This window comes from Malaya genurostris, chromosome 2 (genome assembly GCF_030247185.1).
Source record: "Malaya genurostris strain Urasoe2022 chromosome 2, Malgen_1.1, whole genome shotgun sequence".
Classification (NCBI taxonomy): domain Eukaryota; kingdom Metazoa; phylum Arthropoda; class Insecta; order Diptera; family Culicidae; genus Malaya; species Malaya genurostris.
The window spans coordinates 339,822,824-339,847,026 of record NC_080571.1 but is presented as its reverse complement, the minus strand read 5'-3'; the positions used below and the strand labels follow the sequence as shown (position 1 = coordinate 339,847,026).

General features: G+C 36.7%; 1 protein-coding gene across 1 annotated transcript; it reads right to left on the bottom strand.

Moving 5' to 3' along the window:
* Positions 1-1,734: 1,734 nt before the first annotated feature.
* On the bottom strand, positions 1,735-20,195 carry LOC131431770 (clavesin-1-like). The gene is made up of 3 exons (XM_058597647.1): positions 19,864-20,195; positions 2,241-2,702; positions 1,735-2,171 (listed from the first exon to the last, which is right to left on the bottom strand). Exons 1-3 carry the CDS (start codon positions 20,086-20,088, stop codon positions 1,986-1,988), a joined length of 873 nt encoding a protein of 290 aa, XP_058453630.1. The 5' UTR covers positions 20,089-20,195; the 3' UTR covers positions 1,735-1,985.
* Positions 20,196-24,203: the final 4,008 nt, after the last annotated feature.

Sequence of the window (24,203 nt, the reverse complement as noted above, 5' to 3'; positions counted from 1 at the left end):
TCATAATTTTTTATACATCTTAACATACCGAATTTTCATTTAAAAAATCAATAATTTTGCTGAAGTTGAAATAACTAATCTTAATATCGAAAACAACTAAAACCGATTTGTTTTTCAATTCACATAACTGTTAAATCAAAAACAAGGTCGGTTGTTGCAACTAAAATATTTATTGAAATTGAAAGGTGTGTGTCTTGGCTAACTGACAGCAACTTTTTTTCAACCAAAAATGTTGTTATTTCAACCATCGTTTCTGTTGATCGAAAAACAGAAACGATGGTTGAAACAACTAATTTAACTGTTTAAAAAAAATGCTGTCAATTAGTGAGGATTTAGTTGGAATAACTGGTGTTGTTATTGAAACATAATTCTTTTAGTTGTTTTTGTTTTAGATATTGCAAATAGTTGAATCAACTCGAACAATGTGATTGATTTGCGAAAATAATCAAAATATACTTACTGATCTTACGTCATAATCTATTTGAAATAAGTTCGGTATGTTGAGATTCATGAAATAAATATCGTTATTAAAATGTAAACAGTATTTTATATTGACATGTCACCAAATATCATTATGGCTGGGACAACCACCGATCACTGCTGATTTCAAGTGATGTACACCAAGGAATAAATTATCATTACGAAATCAGAACTGATCTGATCTCTAAGTGATTTGGATTTTTGTATGATCATGATCATGTCAAGTCGAGATCAGTGAAGATCTAAATTCTAAAAAAATACTTCTGATTCGATCGGAAATGATTGATCTAGAAAAACGTTTTCAATCAGCAAAAGTGCCCGGAGGGGCGAGTAAATTAGCGAAATTATTAAATTTACCTAAAATGAGAATTGAAAGATGATGCCTTCAAACGGTTGAAATAAAGTTATGCACTGATTATTTTAGTCAATTTATATGAGCTTGGGTGCATCAACCGCTGGGAATTGGAATTTTGCGACGGCAATTTAATCGACCAATTAAATCGCAGCGCGTTCTATGTATTTGAAACCCTTCGCGGCTGTTACTTTTATAAATTAAATTCATGTCAAAAAGTGTTTTATTGCTAATGCATGAACATCATCATCGGTATCAAACAGCTGGAAGTAAAACAGTCTGCTGGAAGTAAATCAATGATCGAATTTGAAATATAAAATTTTTGCGCATACCAGAAAGATTACGAGATGATCATTCATTAACATTTTCCAATTTGTCACCAAATCTTTTTCAACTTAAACAAGGTTAATTTTATCACAACACCGCTGTCAGATAAACACTTGTTATCATAAATTCCTCAAATCGAATGAACACAATTTCACCAAATGCTTTAACCATCGATTTTGTTTTAATTGACATTTTGAAGCGACGCGAACAGATTTCAACTAAAAAAGTTGTCGATTTTGCAATGCGATTATTGTTTTGCTTTCAACTGTCTCCGGCATTTGACAGCATTCAAAACAACATATTTTTCAACTACTTGAATATATGCAAATCAAAACCCATTTTGGTTGAATCAAAAAGAAATTAGTTAAATCAACTATCGCAAAAATCAAAAACTGCGATATCGCGATTTTATGATCGAAGGGTTCTCCGTGCAGATTTCTCGGGAAACGAAAAGTTGTGAGTTGTGAAACAGTGGTCTAGCTTAAGTTTCAGCTGAATCGATAGTTGCACAAATGATTAGCTTCGGAAAAATCACCATCGAAATCAAACGACATTATCTTCATCGATTCGTTATTATTTCCAGCTTAAGTTAGTCCCCTTAGCCTAATCGATCTTAGAGAATAAATTATTAGTGTTTTATCAATTTTCGCACGTTTCCAATGAAACAATCAATCTACACTTCTAAGTAGCTTTGCTCTGCGTAAAAGTTAGTAGGTATTTTTTGGTTCCTGCCATCAGCACTTATCTGCTTCCCATAAATCAATTCTTCTAATATCATTAAAATCGTTTAACCTTGCTCGTAGTTGTTCGGTGAATTACGGCACAATCAAAGTGCGTTTGCGTGTCCGTACGTGTTCCATTTGCTGATGTGATCGACGTACTTCTCGATGCAAGGATACCATTCGCGTGAACCGTAGTCCAGCGGAGGCCGAGTGCCGCCATAGTTTTTCGGCAGGTCACTTGGATCGATGTACTGGTGCAGCTTTTTCGTGTCACTGCCGTGGAATTCGAGCTAAAATAAAATAAAACAAAACAAGTTGTTCGATTATTTTGTATCGCAGTAGGCGATCGTACGGTTTACCCTGTTTTTCAGCTTTTCTCCGATGAACGGCTTGAACAGTGTCCAGACCATTTTGAAAATGTACGGCTGATTGACAATGTGGACTTCTTTCATTCGCAGGGGGACGGCTTCCTGGATGAAGGTCAGCAGCAGCCGGGAGAAAGATGGCGACAGTGCACGCACCTGTTTCAGCGAGAGTCCCTCAAAGTCCATGATGATGACGACTCCGTTTATTTGCGTGGACGCTTCCAGCTGAGCGACGAGATGAACCAGGAACAGCATCCGGAACAGCTTCTCCGGGCTAACCTGCTTCGGATCCCACACTTTTCCCACGTTCAGAATCAGAATTCGACGTCCCTTGCGGTCACGGTTCGTCAACACGTTGACGATGCCGTGCTCGATGAACGACAGCTTTTCATCCTCCGGGTAGAGATTGTGCATCAGTGGGTGGTAGTTCTTCTTGAAATCGGCTATTCTTCGCATCTGCACATGTGGGGAAACAGTGGAAGAGGAAGAGAGAGAGAGCGAAAAATATACGATTAATAATCACAATGAACCTTGGACTGATTGATGCTTCTATCGCTGCTACCGAATCTGTAAATTGGTAGCCATATTTCATTTCACACGTGTTTTCTTGGTGTGGATTTGAAAAAAAAAACATTTTTCGATACGAGCTTATCAAACGAGCCGATCAATCATTCAATTATGACGATTTTTGTGACGCAAGCAAGTTGATTACCAGAAATAGCCTTGATTCAAGAAATTACTTATCGACTTCTGATTTTGAAAGGCATTTTAATTCTTCTCTCCTTGAATTAAAAAAAATCGATTTCTCAATTAGTAAAAATTTTCCGTCCAACACATTTTTGTGGGATTTGGCTCTTTTCAACAGACAGTTCAAATCAATGTTGAAAACCGAAATAAGCGAAGTGGCTTTTTGTGACAAAATGTCTGCATGTTCAGAAAGTTTCAGAGTTCCGCCAACGTTAGTTCGAGTTGTCACAAAACTCGTAACATAACCTAAATCGTAGCCTAACCTAACCGACAACCGATCGATTAATGAATTGAAAATAAGTGATAATGTTACATATAGAATCAGCGCAATATTTTGTTTTTTTTTTCTTTAGGATTTGGTCAATTGGTTGGATGTTGTGATTCCAAAGGTCACTGCTCATTCTCAGACACGAAATACATGCCACCGTCGGTTGTTCTTATCAGACTTTACTGTTTTTGTTTTTTTTTTTCATTGTTGTGACTGATTCGTTTGTTGTTTGTCTTTCGGTTACGCTCCATTTACCAACGAATCAATGATTTAGGATGCTTAATTCACCGTTTTCGGTAATAACAGCAAATTACTTAAAAATATCGAATCTCAGTACAAAGATCACACTAATTTGCTCAAACAGCACCGGAAAAGGCAAGCGCACGTGTACACAATCTTGTTTCAGTTCGTATTTCAGGGTGGCGTGTTTTGTGACATTTGGACCATTCGAATGGAAGTGAGTGATAAGGACTGCGACGATAATATTTTTGGCACTGAAAGTGATGGTTTATGAATATTGGTTGTATGAAAATAAAAACTAATCCTAGCACAGTTCTTACAATGAACTGTTTTATTTTGGTTTTTTGGGACTGGGGACCACTAGGAGATTGATAGTTCCTATTATATTCCTAAGGGCAGTGCCAGCCTAGATGTCGTGTGGAATCCGGCGGAAAAACTGAGCTTCCATGTCGACTTTTTAACCGAGGCCCGGAGGGCCGAATGTTATATACCATTCGACTCAGCTCGACGAACTGGGCAAATGTCTGTGTGTGTGTGTGTGTGTGTATGTGTGTGTGTATGTAACAAAAATATGCACTCACTTTTCTCAGAGATGGCCAAACCGATTTTCACAAACAAAGATTCAAATGAAAGGTCTCATAGTCCCATAGCCTGCTATTGAATTTCATTCCGATCCGACTTCCGGTTCCGGAGATATAGGATGATATGTACCAAAAAAGTGAAAAAAATATGCACTCACTTTTGTCAGAGATAGCTGAACCGATTTTCACAAACTAAGATTCAAATAAAAGGTATTATGGTCCCATAGATTGCTATTGAATTTCGTTTAAATGTGACTTCCGGTTCCGGAGTTATATGGTAATATGTAAATATTTGAGAAAAAGTTTACACTCAATTATCTCTGGAACAACTCAACCGATTTTCGCAAACTTAGATTCAAATGAAAGGTCCTATAATATCCTAAAAATTTGTGGAACATTTTATCTGGATCCGACTTCCGGTTCCGGAACTAAAGCGTGATAAGTGGAAAATTACCAATTTTATTAGTATTTTTCCACGAACGATGGTTAAAAACAGGTATAAATCCCATAAAACTGTCTGATAAATTCTTCTAGTTTGCAGAGCTTGTTAGTTTGTGGGCATAAAAACTTAATTCGGCACTACTGGTCCCCTCTTTTCCTGTTCCGAGAGCACCGACAGTGGAGAAGAAAAACTCCTAAAACTAAATTCACATCGATTTCTCTGCGATGCTTGAACCGATTTTCACAAATCTTGATTTGAATTAAAGTTCATACTGTCTTTAAACCTACTGTGAAATTTCATCTGGATCCGACTTCCGGTTCCGCAGTTACAGGGCGATGAGTGTCAAAGTTTTCAAATCCCCATATAGAGTGACAATATGTACAATACCGAAAGAAGAAGAAAACACAAAACGAACAAGGCGTGCTTGTTCTATTTCGTACACGTTGTGTAGTGATGTCAATAATAATAATAATAACAATCCTACTACATGTTTCATGCTGCTGATTCATGCTGTTTAGCACGCAGTAGTAACAGAAATGCAGGTTCGTTTCGTTAGATTTAGTTTAATTGGTTCAAACGAAATAGAGCATGAGATAGTAAGTATAAGTTTAACTACGTTCAAAACTGTTCCAATTTGTAGGTCATATTTGTTGGTAGCAAACGAACCAACTTTGGCTATTCCGTTCATCTGAATCCAGTTTCGAGAGAATTGGAAATAGTGATTAGAAACTGCAAAAAGGATCTCACTCACTTTTCTTGGAGATGGCCGAATAGATTTTCACAAACTTATAGGTTCAAAAGAAAAGTCTTACAGTTTCATACGGAATTCCTTAATTTGTTGTGGATACTACTTTCGGTTCCGGAACTACAGGTTAAACAGGATTTATAGAGTTTGTGAGATTAGATCCGAACAAATTATCCTATTCCTATTCAATAAACAGTTGTTTTTGCGAATTTCACGGTTATATTTATGATGTAATGAGTAATATGAGAAAGGCATCATTACACCACTAGGTGGATTAAAATAGGTTTTTTTAAATAACTATTTATTGGAATATGAGTTAAAATTAAATTATTAAGATTTAAATTGGGTGTTCAGCCACAAGTGGTGACTTTTCAGCCCTATTATATATATTTGTATATATTTGTATATTTGTATATTTGTATATTTGTATATTTGTATATTTGTATATTTGTATATTTGTATATTTGTATATTTGTATATTTGTATATTTGTATATTTGTATATTTGTATATTTGTATATTTGTATATTTGTATATTTGTATATTTGTATATTTGTATATTTGTATATTTGTATATTTGTATATTTGTATATTTGTATATTTGTATATTTGTATATTTGTATATTTGTATATTTGTATATTTGTATATTTGTATATTTGTATATTTGTATATTTGTATATTTGTATATTTGTATATTTGTATATTTGTATATTTGTATATTTGTATATTTGTATATTTGTATATTTGTATATTTGTATATTTGTATATTTGTATAACTTCATCTGACATATGTTGTCTTAATGAATAAAAACAAACAATTAAAACTTAAAAACTAAACCTAACTATCGCTATTCACTATGTGGAAATTGTCAAGTAAACGTTTATGAAACACGGTTGACGACACATTAAAATCGAATAGTTGAGAGAATTCGTTGAACCGCATACAAACTGTCCGAAAAGGCTCATGTTGTCCATACATTCTATTTCGTGGTTCAAGAGACAGGAAGTTCCGCTGGCGAAGTGATCTCTCAGATGCGTAGAGGTTTAGGCGCATGAGTAACGTTGGTCTATCTATGTCGCCCAAAAGTAGTTTGGCAGCGAAAGTTGCTTGAGCAGTTATGCGTCGTACCTCCAATGGCTCGAGATTCAACAAACGGCAGCGATCTTCGTATGATGGTAGGTTCATAGGGTCACGCCACGGTAACAGGCGCAGAGCGTACCTTACAAATTTATGTTGAACAGTCTTAATCCTAGCGGTCCAGTAAGCATGGTAGGGGCACCAAATCACAGCGTTTGACTCTAGTATTGAACGTACAAGTGAACAGTACAATGATCTTAAACAAAGTGGGTCTCGAAACTCTTTGGCTACCTTGAAGATGAAACCAAGTTAACGGTTTGCTTTGGCCAACATATCGTCATAGTGCAGTCTAAAGGTAATTTCACGATCTAGAGTCACACCAAGATCCTTTATACATTCTACTCGTGTCATGGACCTTTCTGAGATTTCATAGCCAAACAAGATAGGATCAGTTTTCCGATAGAAAGATATGACGCAGCATTTCTCGATACTCAGACACAAACAATTTTTTGAACACCAATCTACGAACTTTTGTATCATATGTTGTAGTACAAAACAGTCCGCGAGACGCTTGATAACCTTCATGATTTTTGCATCGTCTGCATAAAATAATCTGGATTCAGGTGATAATAGCTGTGAAACATCGTTCATGAAAAGCGAAAACAGCAACGGACCAAGATTGCTGCCTTGCGGAACTCCAGAAAAATTCGAGAAAACTTCAGATGTTGAAAAACCGATTTTAACCTGTACAGAACGGTTTGTCAGATACGATCTAAACCACTCTACGCTCATCGTTGAGACACCCAGTAGTTGAAGCTTGGACAGAAGTATTTTGTGATCTACTCGATCAAATGCCGCTTTAAGATCCATATACGCTGCATCGATTTGCCATCCAGAGTCCATGGTCTGCACGCATTTTGAGGTGAATATCATAAGATTCGATGTAACCGATCGTTTCGGGTAAAACCCGTGCTGTTCATTATCTATGTAGGTTCTGCTACTGGCAAACAAAATATCGTTTACGATAATTTCGAATAGCTTCGAACATGCACACAAAGACGTAATACCGCGATAGTTGGAAATGTCACGTTTATCGCCCTTTTTGTGAACCGGGAACATATAGGAAAACTTCCATCGTGAAGAAAACTCGCTTTGTAAAGTTGAAAGATTAAACAATTTCGATATTGGATAACTGAGTGCTCCTGCGCAACGTTTCAACACAGATGAAGGAATACCATCAGGACCAGCAGCGAATCAGCATCATTTTAGCATCATTTTCCCGATATATAAGAGGGAAGGATTGAAAGGAAATGGTAAGGGTTGGACTAGGAGGATGGGAAAAATTGACGACACAAAAACACATAAAAGCAGAAATAAATTCTGCACCCCTAAGGGATGCTGAACAATCTGCTGAGGATCACATTTAGTGGAAGCAGAAGGAAATTCTGAACCTCTACGAGGTCCAGAACAGTCTGCTGTTCATAAAACCTCCAACCCCCGAGAGGATTTAGAGATCTTACAAAAGCGACACCATTCTGCACTCCCGGAAGAATGCAGAACGACTCGCAGTATGTAAGAGCAGAAGTGAATTCGGTACCCCCCAAAGGATGCCAAACAATCTGCTAAACCCTATTTAAGGTGAATACAGAAGGGATTCATTCACTCCAGGAAGAACGATGAACCCTTCTGACTATAGCTCCTTACCACATTGGGTGAGAAATGAGAGAATATCCTTCAATTTTAGCTCCGCATACACAGACTCAACCATGTATGGAGAACCAAAAACCCGGATACGTAGCTGCGTCAATGCGGGACAGTTACATATCAGATGATATGAAGTACCGTAATCGCATTCACACAAATCACACGAATAATACTCAGCACGTTGAATAGTAGCCATGTGATAATTGAGTTTGCAATGTCCAGTCAGAGCTCTGACCAGAATACTTCAATGATACTTGGAGAAATGCAGTAGACACTTTGACATTTTTAGATTTAAATCTGGTAGAAATGCTTTTGTCTGAGCGCAAGTTTGCAAGCTGCGCCAGTAGCTGGCATGTTTGGATGCAGCCCAAGAACGTATCTTGTGCTTTATCCAACTAGTTGAAAGTGGTAAAGCTGGTTCAGGACCAACGAAATCATTCGTTGCACCAGCTCTAGCCAACTCATCAGCCCATTCATTTCCAGTAATACCAGAATGGCCGGGTGCCCATACGAAGTAAACAGCATTTGAAATGCTGAGGTCTTCAATTTGAGTTCGACATGCGATCACTAGATTCGACCGTGAGTCATTCGAACTGAGTGCTTTTAAGGCTGCCTGACTGTCGGAACAAAAATAAATACGTTTACCACAGATCCTCTGCTGAAGTGCCGATTGTACTCCACACAGAATTGCGTAGATTTCTGCTTGGAACACAGTACAGTATCTACCAAGTGAATGAGACTGCTCCAGCCTCATTTCACGACAGTAGACACCAGCACCAGCACGACCATTCAACAGAGAACCGTCCGTATAACAAACTATGTGTTCATCAAGTTGTCGTTCCAGACAACCAGACAACCATTCCTCACGAAGAGGATAGCTCACATGGAATGTTTTGAAAGGAAAACTGCATGTGAGAGTTAGGTCACTAGAAGCGAGTAAATACTTGCTTTGTAAAGTAAATACTCGTTTCAACACAGATGAAGGAATACCATCAGGACCAGCAGCGAACGATAGCTTTAATTTTCGAATTGCTGTCTCGACCATTTGCTCAGTTATGAGAGGAATATGGAAATTAAATATATCACGTGGTACACCAGCAGTTGCCTCGTCAATTTGAATCTGTGTTGCAGAATTGTCATGAAATGCATCCTTGAAGTGATGCGCAAATGAATCACACTTTTCCTTCTCGTTGCAGGCTGTTTGATTTCCGAAAAACATCGAGTGCGGAAGACCAGTCTCTCTTCTTTTTGAATTCACAAAAGACCAAAAAAGTTTAGGGTTTCGACGGAGATTGAGTCCAGTACGTCTTATATAGCGCCGATATAGGAACATATTGTAACGGCGGTATTGACTACGAAGATCGGAAACTACAAAATTTTCGAAGAACTGATGATCGCGTCCGTTTAAGAGCGCGTAAGCGCCTATTTGTCCACGGTGGTTTTTTAGGAGGGCGACTGACGGGAACAGTACGGTAAACAACATTTTCCACCGCATCGCAAAAATATTCTACGGCGTCATTGATATTAGTTGCACTGGAAAGTGGGAAAATGTCAGGTACCGCGGGTTCTTGTAACACATTATACTCGCCTGGAGTAGCATGTCGGAAGCCTCCACTACCATCACCGACCACAGGACCGGGACGATGACGATGGTGGATATCAGCGGCGAGCACGACTGGGTGGAGTAGTAGGGAGACTTCCTTAGTGCTTATTGCTGGGTGTCCCGGATCCGAGGTTGCGTCAACGAAGGTTGAGGAGTGCCACTGTCTAAAGGGACGGTAGGTGCACCTTTTCCTTGAGAACGTTTTACAGAATTTTCAACAAACTCTCTGAACAGAAGTCCATTCGGCCATGTTGAAGCATCTAATGATTGACTCTTCAGACCAGGATCAAGTCCGATTTTAAATGAAATAAATGTCATTTTTGAAACATCTGCCTCCTTTGGAACTAACCGTACAACATCAATATCATCGGTCACATCCATACAGCGTGAAACGATTTTTTTAACATCCGCAACACTTACTAAAGTTTGCCCATTGTTTCCACGTCGCCGTTTCACACCTAATTTAGGCCATCCGGAAGCATTTGTAAATTCACTAGTAGAACGATCAGATGCAATATTTTCAACTTGCTTACTGAGTGTCTCAATCAAGTTGAAAAGTTGATTAACTTGAGCAGATAGATCAGTCAGTTGTGTAGGTTGGGGTTGCTTTGATGCCATTAGGTCCTTGATGTAGGAGAATACATTTCTACCATCAAGTTCTTCCTTACATTTGACACAAACAAATATAACCTTTCCTTGCGAGAAAAGATCACGATTTGTGCGGTTATTGAATCCACAGCACTGCTGGCTGATATGGAAATACGAATCGCAAAAACCACATCGTACTGGTTCCAATTCGTTTCTTGGCAAGTGGCATTCTCCGCATTGTTTTTTCTCCATACTTGCTTTGCTCAAATTCGCTGGTGTTACGCACACTGTAAGGAGAAGCTGGTGATATCGCTCGCACAATTGATATAAACAAATGAACAACAGATGTTGGTTCCAGTTGATACGTTCAAATCGAGGTGTACTCCAGATGCTGGTCACAAAGTAGCGATTGACGGTTCAGTTTAATATCCAACAATAACGATAGAATATAAAATAACAGAGGAAATTCGTAATTTTATCACAACGGTAAAAACACTGTACTATTAGGTTGACGTGTTGCCAGAATGATTTGGTTATTACCATGAGGACATCATTTGCTTCCGCAATTCTGAGATTTTGTGTAGGGAAAATTCTAAAAATACTTGTATTGTGTAATGGGGAAAAGGAACTTATATACTAACTTACTAACTAATACAGAGAGCGAATCGATTCAATTGAAGATTGCATCGATTTTTGTCGGAATTTGCTTATAATATTATGTGACATTACATCTAATGGTTCTACATTTGTGAGTCTGTGTAACTGATTTGTACTAAACAAGGGAGGACGCTTCAAAATCATTTTCTGAATTTTATTCTGAATCCTTTGAAGCGTTTTCTTCCTGGTGGAACAACAGCTTGACCAAATTGGTACCGCATAAAGCATGGCTGGTCTGAAAATTTGTTTATAAATTTACAATTTTTTTTTTAGACAGAGTTTAGAATTTCTGTTTATAAGAGTATATAAACATTTAATATATTTATTACACTTTGCCTGGATTCTTTCAATGTGATCCTTGAAAGTGAGTTTTTTGTCATACGTTAAACCTAAGTATTTAGCTTGACCAGACCATGTCAATTCCAAGCCATTCAATTTGAGAATGTGATTATTGTTTGGTTTAAGAAAAGAAGCTCTTGGCCTATGAGGAAAGATAATTAATTGCGTTTTTGCTGCATTTAGTTTAATTTTCCATTTTGACAGATAATCACTGAAAATATTTAAACTTCTTTGTAGGCGACTGCAGATCACTCTTAGATTTCTACCCGTGGCTAACAGACTTGTGTCGTCACAGAATAGCGATTTCTGACAACCAACGGGTAGATTTGGAAGATCAGAAGTGAAAATATTATACAAGATTGGAGCTACGCTCGAACCCTGCGGAACACCGCCTCGTACGGACCTGAAGAGTACGATCAGTTAAATAATTTTGAATCATTTTCATCAAATAAATAGGAAACTGGAAATCAGACATTTTTGCTATTAAACCTTTGTGCCAAACACTGTCGAATACTTTTTCTATATCTAGAAGAGCAACTCCAGTGGAAAACCCAGAAGATTTATTATATATCGTTTATTATTATATCGTTTAGAAGATTTATTTGCTTTTATCATGTTCGTTACTCTGACAAGTTGATGAGTAGTTGAATGTTCATGACGAAATCCAAACTGCTCTGGTAAAAAAAAATGAATTTTCATTTATATGAGACATCATTCTCAACAAGATAATTTTTTCAAAAAGTTTACTGATAGAAGAAAGTAAGCTAATTGGTCGATAACTTGATGTTTCTGCTGGATTTTTATCAGGTTTCAGGATAGGAATTACTTTGGCGTTTTTCCATCTTTTTGGGAAGTAAGCTAATGAAAAACACTTGTTGAAAATTTTAACCAGGAGTCTCAAGGCAACATCGGGAAGATTTTTAAATAGAATATTAATAATTTCATCATTACCAGGAGTATTCATGTTTTTGAGTTTCCTAATAATTGATTTAATTTCATCAAAATTCGTCTCAATAATGTTGTCACACACTTGAGTTGAAATATGCTCATATTTCAGTGAGACTTCATTTTCAATAGGACTCAGTGCAGGAATTGGTTTCGGAGGTTTCTTAAGAACCTTAGAATGTTTCCAGAAAGGTTTAGAATATGGTTTAATTTGTTCAACTTCTTTAGCGAAATTTTCATTTCGCAAAAGAGTAAATCTATGTTTTGTTTTCCTTTGTAAATCCTTAACTATGTTTTTCATAGCAAGATCACGGGAACGTTGATATTATCGTCGACGAACCACCAGATCCAGATCAATTGTAGACGGGGTTTTCAAGGAAGAGAAACAAGTCGGATTACTGGGGTGAAGAACTGTGAAGTAACCAGCTGAGAGTTGATTATGAAGTATTTTACCATTACTGTTATTTTGCCTACAATTCCACTGGACATGCTTAGCATTTAAGTCCCGTATTACGAAAAATTTCGATCGATATCTTGTAAGTTTTTGCAAATCGCCTTTAAAGAAATTTAATTGTTCGCCGGTGCATTGGAATGGCAAATATGCTCCAGCGATGAAATAAATTCCATGAATGGTTTCAAATTCGATTCCCAAGCTTTCAATAACTTTAGTATTGAAAGAAGATAAAATTCGATGTTTAATTTGCCGTTGGACAACAATGTCAACTCCACCACCCATTCCAGTAAACCTGTCAAATCGATGAACCACATAATGTGGATTACTTTTCAATTTGACATTTGGTTTAAGAAAAGTTTCTGTCACAATGGCAATATGAATTTTGTGAACTTTGAGAAAATTATAAAATTCATCTTCACTCGATTTTAAAGATCGAACATTCCAATTTAAAATATTTAAATAATTATTTAACATCACTGTTAAATTTTAAATTCATTATAATATTATTTGCAAATTGCCATCAGATTTGAAATGCTTCAAAAAGTGATGAAGTCGAATTCATTCGGATGATCATTTGAAAAAGTTGATCTTGTAGGTAGATCATTTTATTTTCAGTTATATTGCCTAAATCAACTTCATTTAAAGAAGCGAATGGCATTGAAGGAATATTTGTAGGTGCCATTAGAAGAAGATTATTTCTCCGATCTACCTATTAATAAATTGTTTTCGTTAAAAGATGAACTGCAAGGCGGTCTTGTGTTTAGATTATTTACATTAGTAGAATTAAGTGGTAAATTTCTACCTGTTATACTAGCATAACTGATATTAGAAGAAGATGATGACGAGGTCGATCTACCTGTCAATAAATTGTTTTCGTTAGAAGACGAATTGGAAGGCGTACCTGTTTTTTGTTTTAAATTCAAAGAAATAAGTGCCTTAGAAGAATTAGGCGTGCAAGCCACGGCTTGGAGAACGAATGAACCTAAATATGAAAAGCTCTTTTTTGTTTCCCTTTCACATTCGGTGTATATTGATCAAACTTCGCTCGCATTCGCACTTTTGTTTGAGCTTTAATAGTATCAGGATTGTTGTGATGTCTATGGCTACAAAAAGCAAAAATCGTTCCGCAAAAGGACCAACATTGAAGTAAAAAGTGCTCAGTATGATAAGAGAGCCAATGAGAGATTATAAATAATATCAATCCCACTGCCGCTAATTTTAGTTTTAAGTACTGCTAAATGTTCATACGGCAGATAAATTATTTTTAATTCTGATTCATGAATGTCCACCAGTGCTTGCAAGTGCTTGCTGCTTGCTTTAAACAGCACACGCATTGAAGCAAACCGTATTGCGCAACATTATCGATCAAGCTTATCATCTTCCGAAATGAGAGAAATATGCTTCAGTGCAGTGCCCATTCATTACGAAACTTTCCTTATTCCGTACACTTGAAGGAACACAAGCTCTAACTGACTCAAAAACATGAATTATAGCTACTGGTAGTGAAAGATAACGTGGACAGTCTATTCTACAGCAGCGTGAAACCTTCTAAATTTAACTTTTTTATGCTTAAATACTTTAATGATATAAATTATTTTTACATTCAAATTCAACAGTATTCTTTGATGATGAATGGTTCACCAGCGATAGTGTGCTTGAATCACTTATACTACCGATGAATTATTTGAACGAATTGCCTAAATTTGAGAGAAAAGAGAAAGCATACTCTTTTTCATAAAGGTTCAATAGTATTAAACGTAATACGGCACGCTCGTCGGCAAGTAGGTATGGAATGGTTCGTTCTCCAATCTGTTCGCTCGTGTATATTTCCTGCATCGAAGCCGGTAACTCAGGCTGTGGGTATGAGTGCTGTAGCTGCGCTGAACCTTTGAAATGAATGGTGAAAGCTCTGCTTGTTGTCTAAGCGAACGAGCGTTTAAATTTTTTTCCCTGACAGGACATTTCAAATAATTGGATTTATGATTTCCATCGCAATTTGAACATGAAAATTTACCAGTGGTATCATTCATTGGAAAAACGTCTTTCGAATGCGATTTACCACAATTCAAACACCGTATATCCATATGACAATTTTTGGATCCATGGCCGAAGTCTTGGCAACGACGACATTGCGTTAAGTTTGCAATACGATTATGCCGTTTATAATGTTCCCAATGAATTTTAATGTGGGAAATGAAACGTACTTTTTCTAAAGTTTTCAATTGTTTACATCACTTCGATATATATATATATATATATATATATATATATGTATATATATATATATATATATATATATATATATATATATATATATATATATATATATATATATATATATATATATATATATATATATATATATATATATATATATAAAAGGTGATTTTTTTGAGGTTAGGATTTTCATGCATTAGTATTTGCTCAGATTTTTTGAGGTTATGATTTTCATGCATTATTATTTGCTCAGTATGCTCTGACATTTCATCATGAATAGACTTACTAACGAGCAACGCTTGCAAATCAGTGAATGGGCCCTAGAAAAGTTGGCAGAAAATCCGCTTTTTTATCGACAAATTTTGTTCAGCGATGAGGCTCATTTCTGGTTGAATGGCTACGTAAATAAGCAAAATTGCCGCATTTGGAGTGAAGAGCAACCAGAAGCCGTTCAAGAACTGCCCATGCATCCCGAAAAATGCACTGTTTGGTGTGGTTTGTACGCTGGTGGAATCATTGGACCGTATTTTTTCAAAGATGCTGTTGGACGCAACGTTACAGTGAATGGCGATCGCTATCGTTCGATGCTAACAAACTTTTTGTTGCCAAAAATGGAAGAACTGAACTTGGTAGACATGTGGTTTCAACAAGATGGCGCTACATGCCACACAGCTCGCGATTCTATGGCCATTTTGAGGGAAAACTTCGGAGAACAATTCATCTCAAGAAATGGACCGGTAAGTTGGCCACCAAGATCATGCGATTTGACGCCTTTAGACTATTTTTTGTGGGGCTACGTCAAGTCTAAAGTCTACAGAAATAAGCCAGTAACTATTCCAGCTTTGGAAAACAACATTTCCGAAGAAATTCGGGCTATTCCGGCCGAAATGCTCGAAAAAGTTGCCCAAAATTGGACTTTCCGAATGGACCACCTAAGACGCAGCCGCGGTCAACATTTAAATGAAATTATCTTCAAAAAGTAAATGTCATGTACCAATCTAACGTTTAAAATAAAGAACCGATGAGATTTTGCAAATTTTATGCGTTTTATTGTTTAAAAAAGTTCTCAAGCTCTTAAAAAATCACCCGTTATAATGGCAGTCTCGTTCCGTTATGAACATTAATCTGATTGCCACTTATTATGTGCGCTTAGTCTAATCGAAATCATTAGAAAGCAAAATGCAAGGAATATTTCTTTTCATTGATTCATTCAAAAGTTTTATGAATTGTTAAACTCACGCCCGCGATGACCAATACTATTCATCTGACTCCATTCAACACAATTCATCAACTGGTAAATATCAAAACTTTTTCTCCTGCCTACAGTGGCTTTTTAAGAACAGTCATATGCATTCCGTCATTGAGTCATTTGGCAAGCAATAATTTTGATACACAATTAAGCACGTGGCTCGTAATAAAGAATGGATCAAGTATGCATGGGAAATCTCCACACAAAACTACTCGCTTCCCGCCAAACGATTTTTTCAGCGATCTAGTATTCTTTTCTTCGACGGTCAAACACTTATGCAACTCGTTGCGCGCCAAACACCAATCGTAGATCTAGCAAGCATTGGTGACTTTTACAACGGAAAATTCCATTGTCCATACAAAACAGTTTTATGGATTTTTCACACTTTTTCCGGTAAGTTTCCCCGGTGGGGGTAAAAACTGTTCAAACAAAAAAAAAAAAAACATGTAAATCCGCCCATCCGTTCTTACGTGATGCAATTACAAAGAATGATCTCTTCATTTTAATATATATAGATATTACAATAAATTTTGAAACGCATGAATTTTGAGGTATAAATATTTGTTTTACTTAGAATTTAAAAATGTCTTCAACGTTATTAGTATCACAAATACATTTCAACAAAGTTAGGATCGTTTTAATGCTAAAGACTGTTCCAGAAAGTATGGACGCACTTTGATTTCGCTGTAAATAATTCACAAGTGTTAGATGTCCAGTTTAAATTTCCAGCAAGAGTCGTATTGTACAGCTTTCGAACCCTCGGCCTGATCGATGCTTCTTGTTTTGGACTACGTTTTGGTTGTTTCTGCTTCTTACAGGTTCGAAGATTCAAACGTTCTTTAGCACGAAGAACATTAGACTTCGAAGTGCCCACTTTTTTGGCCACATCCCGAACTGAAACCTCCTTCTTTTGCTCGAACGCCTTCAGTATACGTTTATCCAACTGAGGGGTAGCAGGACCTTTTTTTCGACCCGTTTTCGGTTTATCCTCAAAGGTGTTATCCTCCCCGAACTTCCTGATTGCATTTCGCACGGCTTTTTCACTTACTCCTTCCATTTTTGCTATCTTTCTCAGTGACAGTCCGCGTTCTGTGCACCATTTGTACACAATTTTTCGACGTTGTTCTGCTGAAAGTCCACGCATTTCGAAACAAACTAATGAAAACGAATAAACAACTGACAGATTCTGAACCATTGCGAAATGACAGCAGTTTTTGGTTGCGTCCATACTTTCTGGGACAGTCTTTACTACGTGTTCATTAAAGTTCAAGTGGCTGTCAAAACTGATTACCGCTCAATTTTCTCAGATATGGATTATTCGATATCAAGAATTTTATGCTCGTTATTTGAGCTTATTTCATCGGTCGCATCGAAACTCTATGCTTCGTGATGTATTTCAAATTTATTCGGTAATGGTGGTGTAATATTATAAAAAAACAGCTAGTAATATTAACATACATCCTGCGATGAATAATAATTATAATGATAAGAAAAATCCAAGCGTTGTATTGGGTTTAATCTAAATAGTGCATGAACATTATCATCAGCATCAACCAGCTGGAAGTAAAACAAAGTCTTTGGCCGCTGTAATCACTATTTGGTGTGGTATATATTTTACTAATTTTGCATTGCGTATTTTTATTACGCAGTAAAAACTGAAAAAAAAATACATTATGGGGCGGGTAGGGCTTAACACTTTTGAAAAATCATTTATTATTTTCTTTGTATTTTGTTATAGTGAAACATTTCAAGAATATTCTGTGAAATTTTTCAAGCCTGTCGGAACAAAATTCAGCAAGTGATGGGCCTTTATCTTTACTTATCTCATACTGCGAAAAAGTAAGAACTCGGCGCACAGGCCCAAGATTTCTGCTTCGATTGACTTGAAAACTTGACAAAACCCTCTTGAAATGTTTCATTTAAATAAACTAAATGGAGTAATAAATTGTTTCCATTGATTTTATACACAAAAAACTTTAAACGCGTTTTTCTCGAAAGCAGGTTTTGAAACTCCGTTTCCATCGTCTTTCAAACTACTACTGCACTAATTTTTTTTTTCAAATTTTACACACTTTCTACATATAAAAAACCAGACCCCAATGTTTTTTTTTGTTGTTTGTTATTTTGGGGAGGTTTAACAGTTACAGAATGGTGGATTTTTTCGTGAAAAATCGTAGTTTTTATTTTGAACAACCACCAAAAATAAAAATAAAATAATCTGAAACGTTGGGGTCTAGAAAAACTTCTACTCTAACTTTTCTGTCTTGATTTGTTCACTTCTGATTAGTCTGCGCTGAGATACAGTGGACACCGCAAATCATGATTTTTAAGAAGCGTCCTCAAAGATACCTCTTCACAGAATGATGCTTTTTAGCATGCAAACAATTGAGTTTATTTGCAAAGATGATGATTTTTTTCATCGTTTAGACCCATAACTAAACTTCTCAAAGATACAAAATTACAATTTTTCCACGATTTTAAAAGTCTCATTGACACGCGTTATCCTTAGTTAAAAATTCCAGTAGAATTACTGTTGTCACTAATTTTCCCGCCCCTCATTGGAATCAACTAATTTTCCCGCCTCTCATGAGAAAGATCGGCACTCATGTCTGATCTTTCTCATGAATGATTTTCTTCCACAATGCTCAAAGCTGATCGAATCGTCTCGTGATTTGAACTCACAGGAATCAGTGTTAATGATAGCTCAAAATCACTATCGATTTTGTGTGATGGAAGATCAATATTGATTTTGATCGATGTGATTCAAAGATCACTGATCAACTGATCTTAACAAGATCAGATCATTAGTGATCTTTATTGGAAAAGATCACAAGCGATCACCTTCGCTAGTGATTACAATTTGATGATATTTTGATCTTGATTTTATTTTTGCGTCATATTTCTGGAATTACAGAATCGGAAATTTGGATCTTTATGAAATTCTATTCATAATAACTTTCTTTTGAATCCAAATTCGTGAAAATCGCGCGAACGAGTTTTTGTGAGAGCATCCAAAGCTGGTTGTCTTCTGAGAATGAGAACAAATTTGTCCTAGAGCAATAAAAAGAGCGCGTATGCATAAGGTCTACTGCTACTCTGTGTAATATACAGTTCACACAATTTTAACAAATAATCGTAATTTTAGTTTTGTTACCCATTTTTTTTTAATTCGTGGTGCTCGGTTTTTCGATTCACAATCGGAAATCTTGATTCACATTTTCGTGCGCAAAATAGGCTTATTTCCACCTCTGGTACAAACTATACCTGACCTTAACACGAAAAACTGGAGTTCGAAATGCTCCTTGTTTGGCAAGCAACTTGAAGCTGTAGATCAACTAGTGGCACTTTGTTTGTTTCTAAAATTATGAACCAGGAACTAAAGCTAAAGTGGAGTGCATTGATTTTTCAATGAATAAAACTCTATTTTCAAGTTAGTGCTTAGGTATATTGAAGAATGAAGAATTGTGAGGTAAATTTATATCCAAATTCCTTACTCAAAATATGTGTATAAATAAGCTTCAAATTTACGAAATATTTTCAACTGTATATGAACCATTCGAGGATGTTGTTAATGGCAAACTGAGCCAGAATGACTCGAAGGACGAAAAAGCAGCCAAGCAAAAATAGAGTTTGGCTACTGGAAAAGTGCTTTCGAAATTGTTGGCTTGCTCAAGGAAAAAAAACCAAGGAATTGTCAATCGGTGGTGGATACATTTCTAGCATTAATCTTACTGTGAATTAATATCTAATTCTAACTCACCATTTTCAGGGCACTCTCCGGATAGAAATGGCACGGTCTGAGAAAAACAAGCAGAAAATCATCGTCATCCCGGTAGTGCAGATCGGTGGCATTGTGAAGCAGCTTCCGGAGTTCAACGGTGGCAGTTTCACGTACTTCCGGAGTTTCCCGTAATTCTCGGCGAGCGACTTCGAGTAGGGCCGCCGATGGGGGCGATGTGTCTATATCGAACGGGGCGAGGTCCATTTCGTTCCGAGGGGGGGGGGGGGGGAGTCTGTGGAGGAGACTTCACTTTAGACTTTGGCGATTCAAGCCGTGAAATTCCAACCGTTTCGCGACGCACCGAATCTAAGACTGATTGTGGTCACATTACAACCGTATCAATAAGAGCCAGTGTCAGCACCACGAAACATTGAAAGGAGCTCCTATCAGCTTGAAGAAATACTTCTTTGATAATGATAGGTGAGTGATTCACTGTAAAAATCGTCAGACGGAGCGTGTCAGGCCGGTGCGAGTCAACCTGACGCGATTAGCGAACCAGGACTCGATGAGGTCGTAGATGGATGTTTACCAATCAGGTCGGTTGGGTTCAAGATATTTGTGTGAAATACTCCCAACAGTTCTACGCTGAGCTTTGCTCGAACAAACTCTCGTGGCCGGGAATAACCGTGTGTGAATAAATATCAGCTGATAGCAATTTGATACGGCAAAAGTGTTTCTTATCAATATAGCTTTTGGGTTTCACTTTTCGCTTGAACTTGAAATTACACCACCCACTATTTGTACGTGGTATGATTGGTAATCTTCTTAGCAACAAATTCAGAAAACAATTCTCATTTCACCTGTTGTTGAGCTGACGTATTTTTAGATGCCAGTAAATGCACTACTAAATAACCATTAATCGCACTTTTGTTTTGCTTATTCAGAAGTCAAGAGTCTTGTTATCAGTTTGCCGATTGATAATCTTGAAACTCAAAGGTGCTTGGCGTTTGGAAATCAATATCACTCAAACGTTGACAACGAAGTGATGAAAGCAACCGGTTACAAATTCGTGTACAGTAGAGATGCGATTTAGCAAGCCCTTAATTGTATCAAACTAAGTGCTTGCTAAATCGTGCTCTCTCTTTTGAAAAAATTTTTTTTTTCTCTGGAGCATCTTTTTGAGATCAGCAAAGGAGCAAAGTAGTCGCTGGGGGCCAGATTATTGAGAATATGGTGGGTGAGGAAACATCCCGGAGTCTAGTTTGTTCAATTTTGCCATTGTTTCATTGATTTCATTGATCGAAATTCGGCTACATCTTTATTCTCAAATTTTGATTTAACAAGCTTCGCTTAGTGCGGGCACTATCGAAACCAGTGGCAGCTCGAAATAACGGGAGAAATGCTTATGTCGAGACTAAATAATGGTTGCGGCAGAATTATTATGCAAATAGTTTTTCACCGATGTCCCAACGTTGTCATGAAGAAAATTCACGCACTCGGGCCAGCACAAAAAATCAAAAAAAATTAGAAATAGAGTTTGAATCGCCTTTCCTCAACATGCCAATTTTCCATATGAAATTGACATGCAAGAATTTTACTATTACAATTCATGCTCGGTTATCTGTTTTTTTTTAAATCGAAAATTTGCCGCATCTGGAGTGAAGACCAGCCAGAAGCATTGCAAAAGCTCTACCAATGCATCCAAAAAAGTTATTTTTTGGTGCGGATTATTGGCATCATCGGGCCGTAATTCTTTGCTACCGTGTGATGATAGAGGATTTTTATCCCAAAATGGAAGAATTGGTCATGCCTGACATGTGGTACCCACAAGACGGTGCCACATCCCACACGGCACGCGAAACAATGATCAACTTGTGAGCCACCTTCGGTGAACAGTTTATCTCACAATTTGGGCGCGTCAATTGGCCGCCTAGATCGTGTGATTTAACGCCTTTGGGCTGTTTCTTGTTAAAGCTCAATGCTACAAGGATAAACCAGCAACGATTGACGCACTGGAAGCCAATATTGGAGCATTTTTTCGTGAAATATCGGCCGATATGTTGGAGAGAGTGTGCCAAAATTGGACCTTGCGCATGGGCCACCTAAAGAGGAGCCGCGGCTAACATTCATCATCAAACATGAAATTATATTGATCGTACCATCGATTCCAATTGAAATTTCATCAATTTTCTCAATTTTGTTGCTTATTTTTTTTTGAAAATCCTAAAAACCACCCTTTACTATATGGAATGAGAAGTCCCGGACCTAACGAAGAAAATGTCCATTTTTACCGTAAAAACTGTTTTATTCTTCAGTATAATCTCCATCTAGCGCGATACACTTGATCCATTTCTTTTGTTTCAAATATAGAGGTTTTAACCTTAAGGTCATTCGCTTCTTCAAGCCAGATAAGCTTTCTGACTTTATGTGCGGGAGTTGGTGATCGAACCCAGGAGGGCTGCGTGAAAGGCATCGACTAACCCATCACGCTATACTCGTCCCCCCTCCAACATTTTGATGCTCTATGAACAAAGAAAACATTTTCCAAGGGCTTCAAAATAGGTTTCCGTTTCTGCAATGACCTCAGCATTTGACGAAAATTTATTTCTCTGGAGAAACCTTTTCTGTTTTGGAAATAGATAACAGTCGTTGGGGGCCAGGTCTGGAGAATACGGTGGATGGTGAACCAATCTGTACCCCAAATCATTCAATTTCACCGTTGCTTTCATGCCTGAATGCGTTGGTTCGTCTTTTTCCATAGCTTCATGAAAACTAGAACTCGTCTGACACGATCAGCTGTTGTTCAAACACTAGTGGATAAATTGTGATAAAATTTGGTATTGAGCCGTCTAGAGGCTTGTTGTCAACAAAAATATACACGGTTCGAAACTATGCACGTTTTTTGCTTGTTTTTGTAAATCAGCATTAGGTTTTTAAAATCGACTCAATTTGAAATTTTCTCAGTATTTTTTTCCGAAAATTTGATTGATTTGGGGAAATACCTTACCACAACACGTTTTAATAGGATATATAATTTTTCGGCTATGAAAAAAGTAGTTTTGCCATTTTCAACAAAAAATCATACACACTTCAAGACTTGAACTGAGAACCATTGGATCGCAAAGTACGTCTTTAAATCAACTTAGCCACAGAAGCACATGTGCTTGGCTTGTAAAAGGTGCATTTAAATTCAATTTTCAGAAAAAATTCATGCTAATCTAACATTAAGTCATTAAAAATAAAATTTACCATCATTTGCCAAATTTGGTCTTTATGAATTACATCGTATGAGGAATTAAGTCACCCGTAAAATTTAAAACTTTTTGGTGTGTAGATTATTTTTGGAATAACAAATAATACAAAGTTGTTTTGTGTAACAAAGCTCACATGTCCAGAAAGTTTAGTTGATACAGAAGAGTGAATGTTGCCAACATAGGTTTAGGTCTTGCTTAAAGAAATTTTTTCTTCCTCATATGAGACTGTTTGTTCGATTTCGTTCTTCAATACTCATCTCTCTTTTTTCATACTCGTTTTAGTTTTTTGTTTCTCCCTTCTTTCGTTCTCTTTATTATCTATAAATTTATTTTTCCATCTCGTTCTTATTTTAACCGTTTAATTTTTGTTGCTTTTACTTTTTGTTTCGTTGTGGTTATTTTTGTGCGCAGCCTTTTTGCTTATACTTTTCATCGTTTTGCTTCACACTTATTGGCATATTTTTTTTATTCATGTGCAAATTTTGTGTCATATTCTTTATTCGTGTAGAACTCTCGCTTTTCACTTGTTTGTTCTTCATTTTTATGCTCCTGGTTCTCTTTTTCCTTTTGTCTCTGTAGAAAGGTCTAGAAATTTTTGGAAAAAACCAACCCCGAGATGTATGGCTGTGTTTTTGTATATGCACCTTTCAAAGGTTTAGTCGTTTTTACCGTTTCTTCGTTTTTTTATTCTTTTGCTCGCTTCTTCTTTCTAGTTATCTTTATTGTCTTTAAATTGATTGATCTTTTTTATTCTTAGTTTTTCAATTAATTTTTTGTGCTGCTTTTTTCTTGTACATTTTATAGTTAGTTTCAGTTTTGATTAACACTTAATTGCATTTTTTTAATCATTTGCAAATTTTATGTCATTTCCCGTTTTCGTGGAAAAATCTTCGTTTACACTATTATGTTTTCCAATTTTTTTCCTTTCTTTTTTTGTCGTTTCTCATGTTCGTTTTTTGTTTTGATTTAGTTTCTTTTATTTTATTTCCTTGATGTTTTAGTAACCATTTTATGTATAATTATTGTTATTCATTTTACCCCGGTTTCATCTGTTACGCTTCGTCAGACCTGCCGCTGCGTGCTTTATCGGCAGTGGAATTTTGACCATCACGAAACTCTCAAAAC

What these genes read in the sequence shown, in the direction of transcription:
- LOC131431770 (XM_058597647.1), bottom strand. Translation starts at nt 20,088, where the DNA reads ATGGACCTCGCCCCGTTCGATATAGACACATCGCCCCCATCGGCGGCC. An exon ending in CGGAGAGTGCCCTGAAAATG is followed by an intron (nt 2,703 to 19,863) that starts GTGAGTTAGAAT and finishes CCACATGTGCAG; the next exon opens with ATGCGAAGAATAGCCGATTT. An exon ending in GAGAAAAGCTGAAAAACAGG is followed by an intron (nt 2,172 to 2,240) that starts GTAAACCGTACG and finishes ATTTTATTTTAG; the next exon opens with CTCGAATTCCACGGCAGTGA.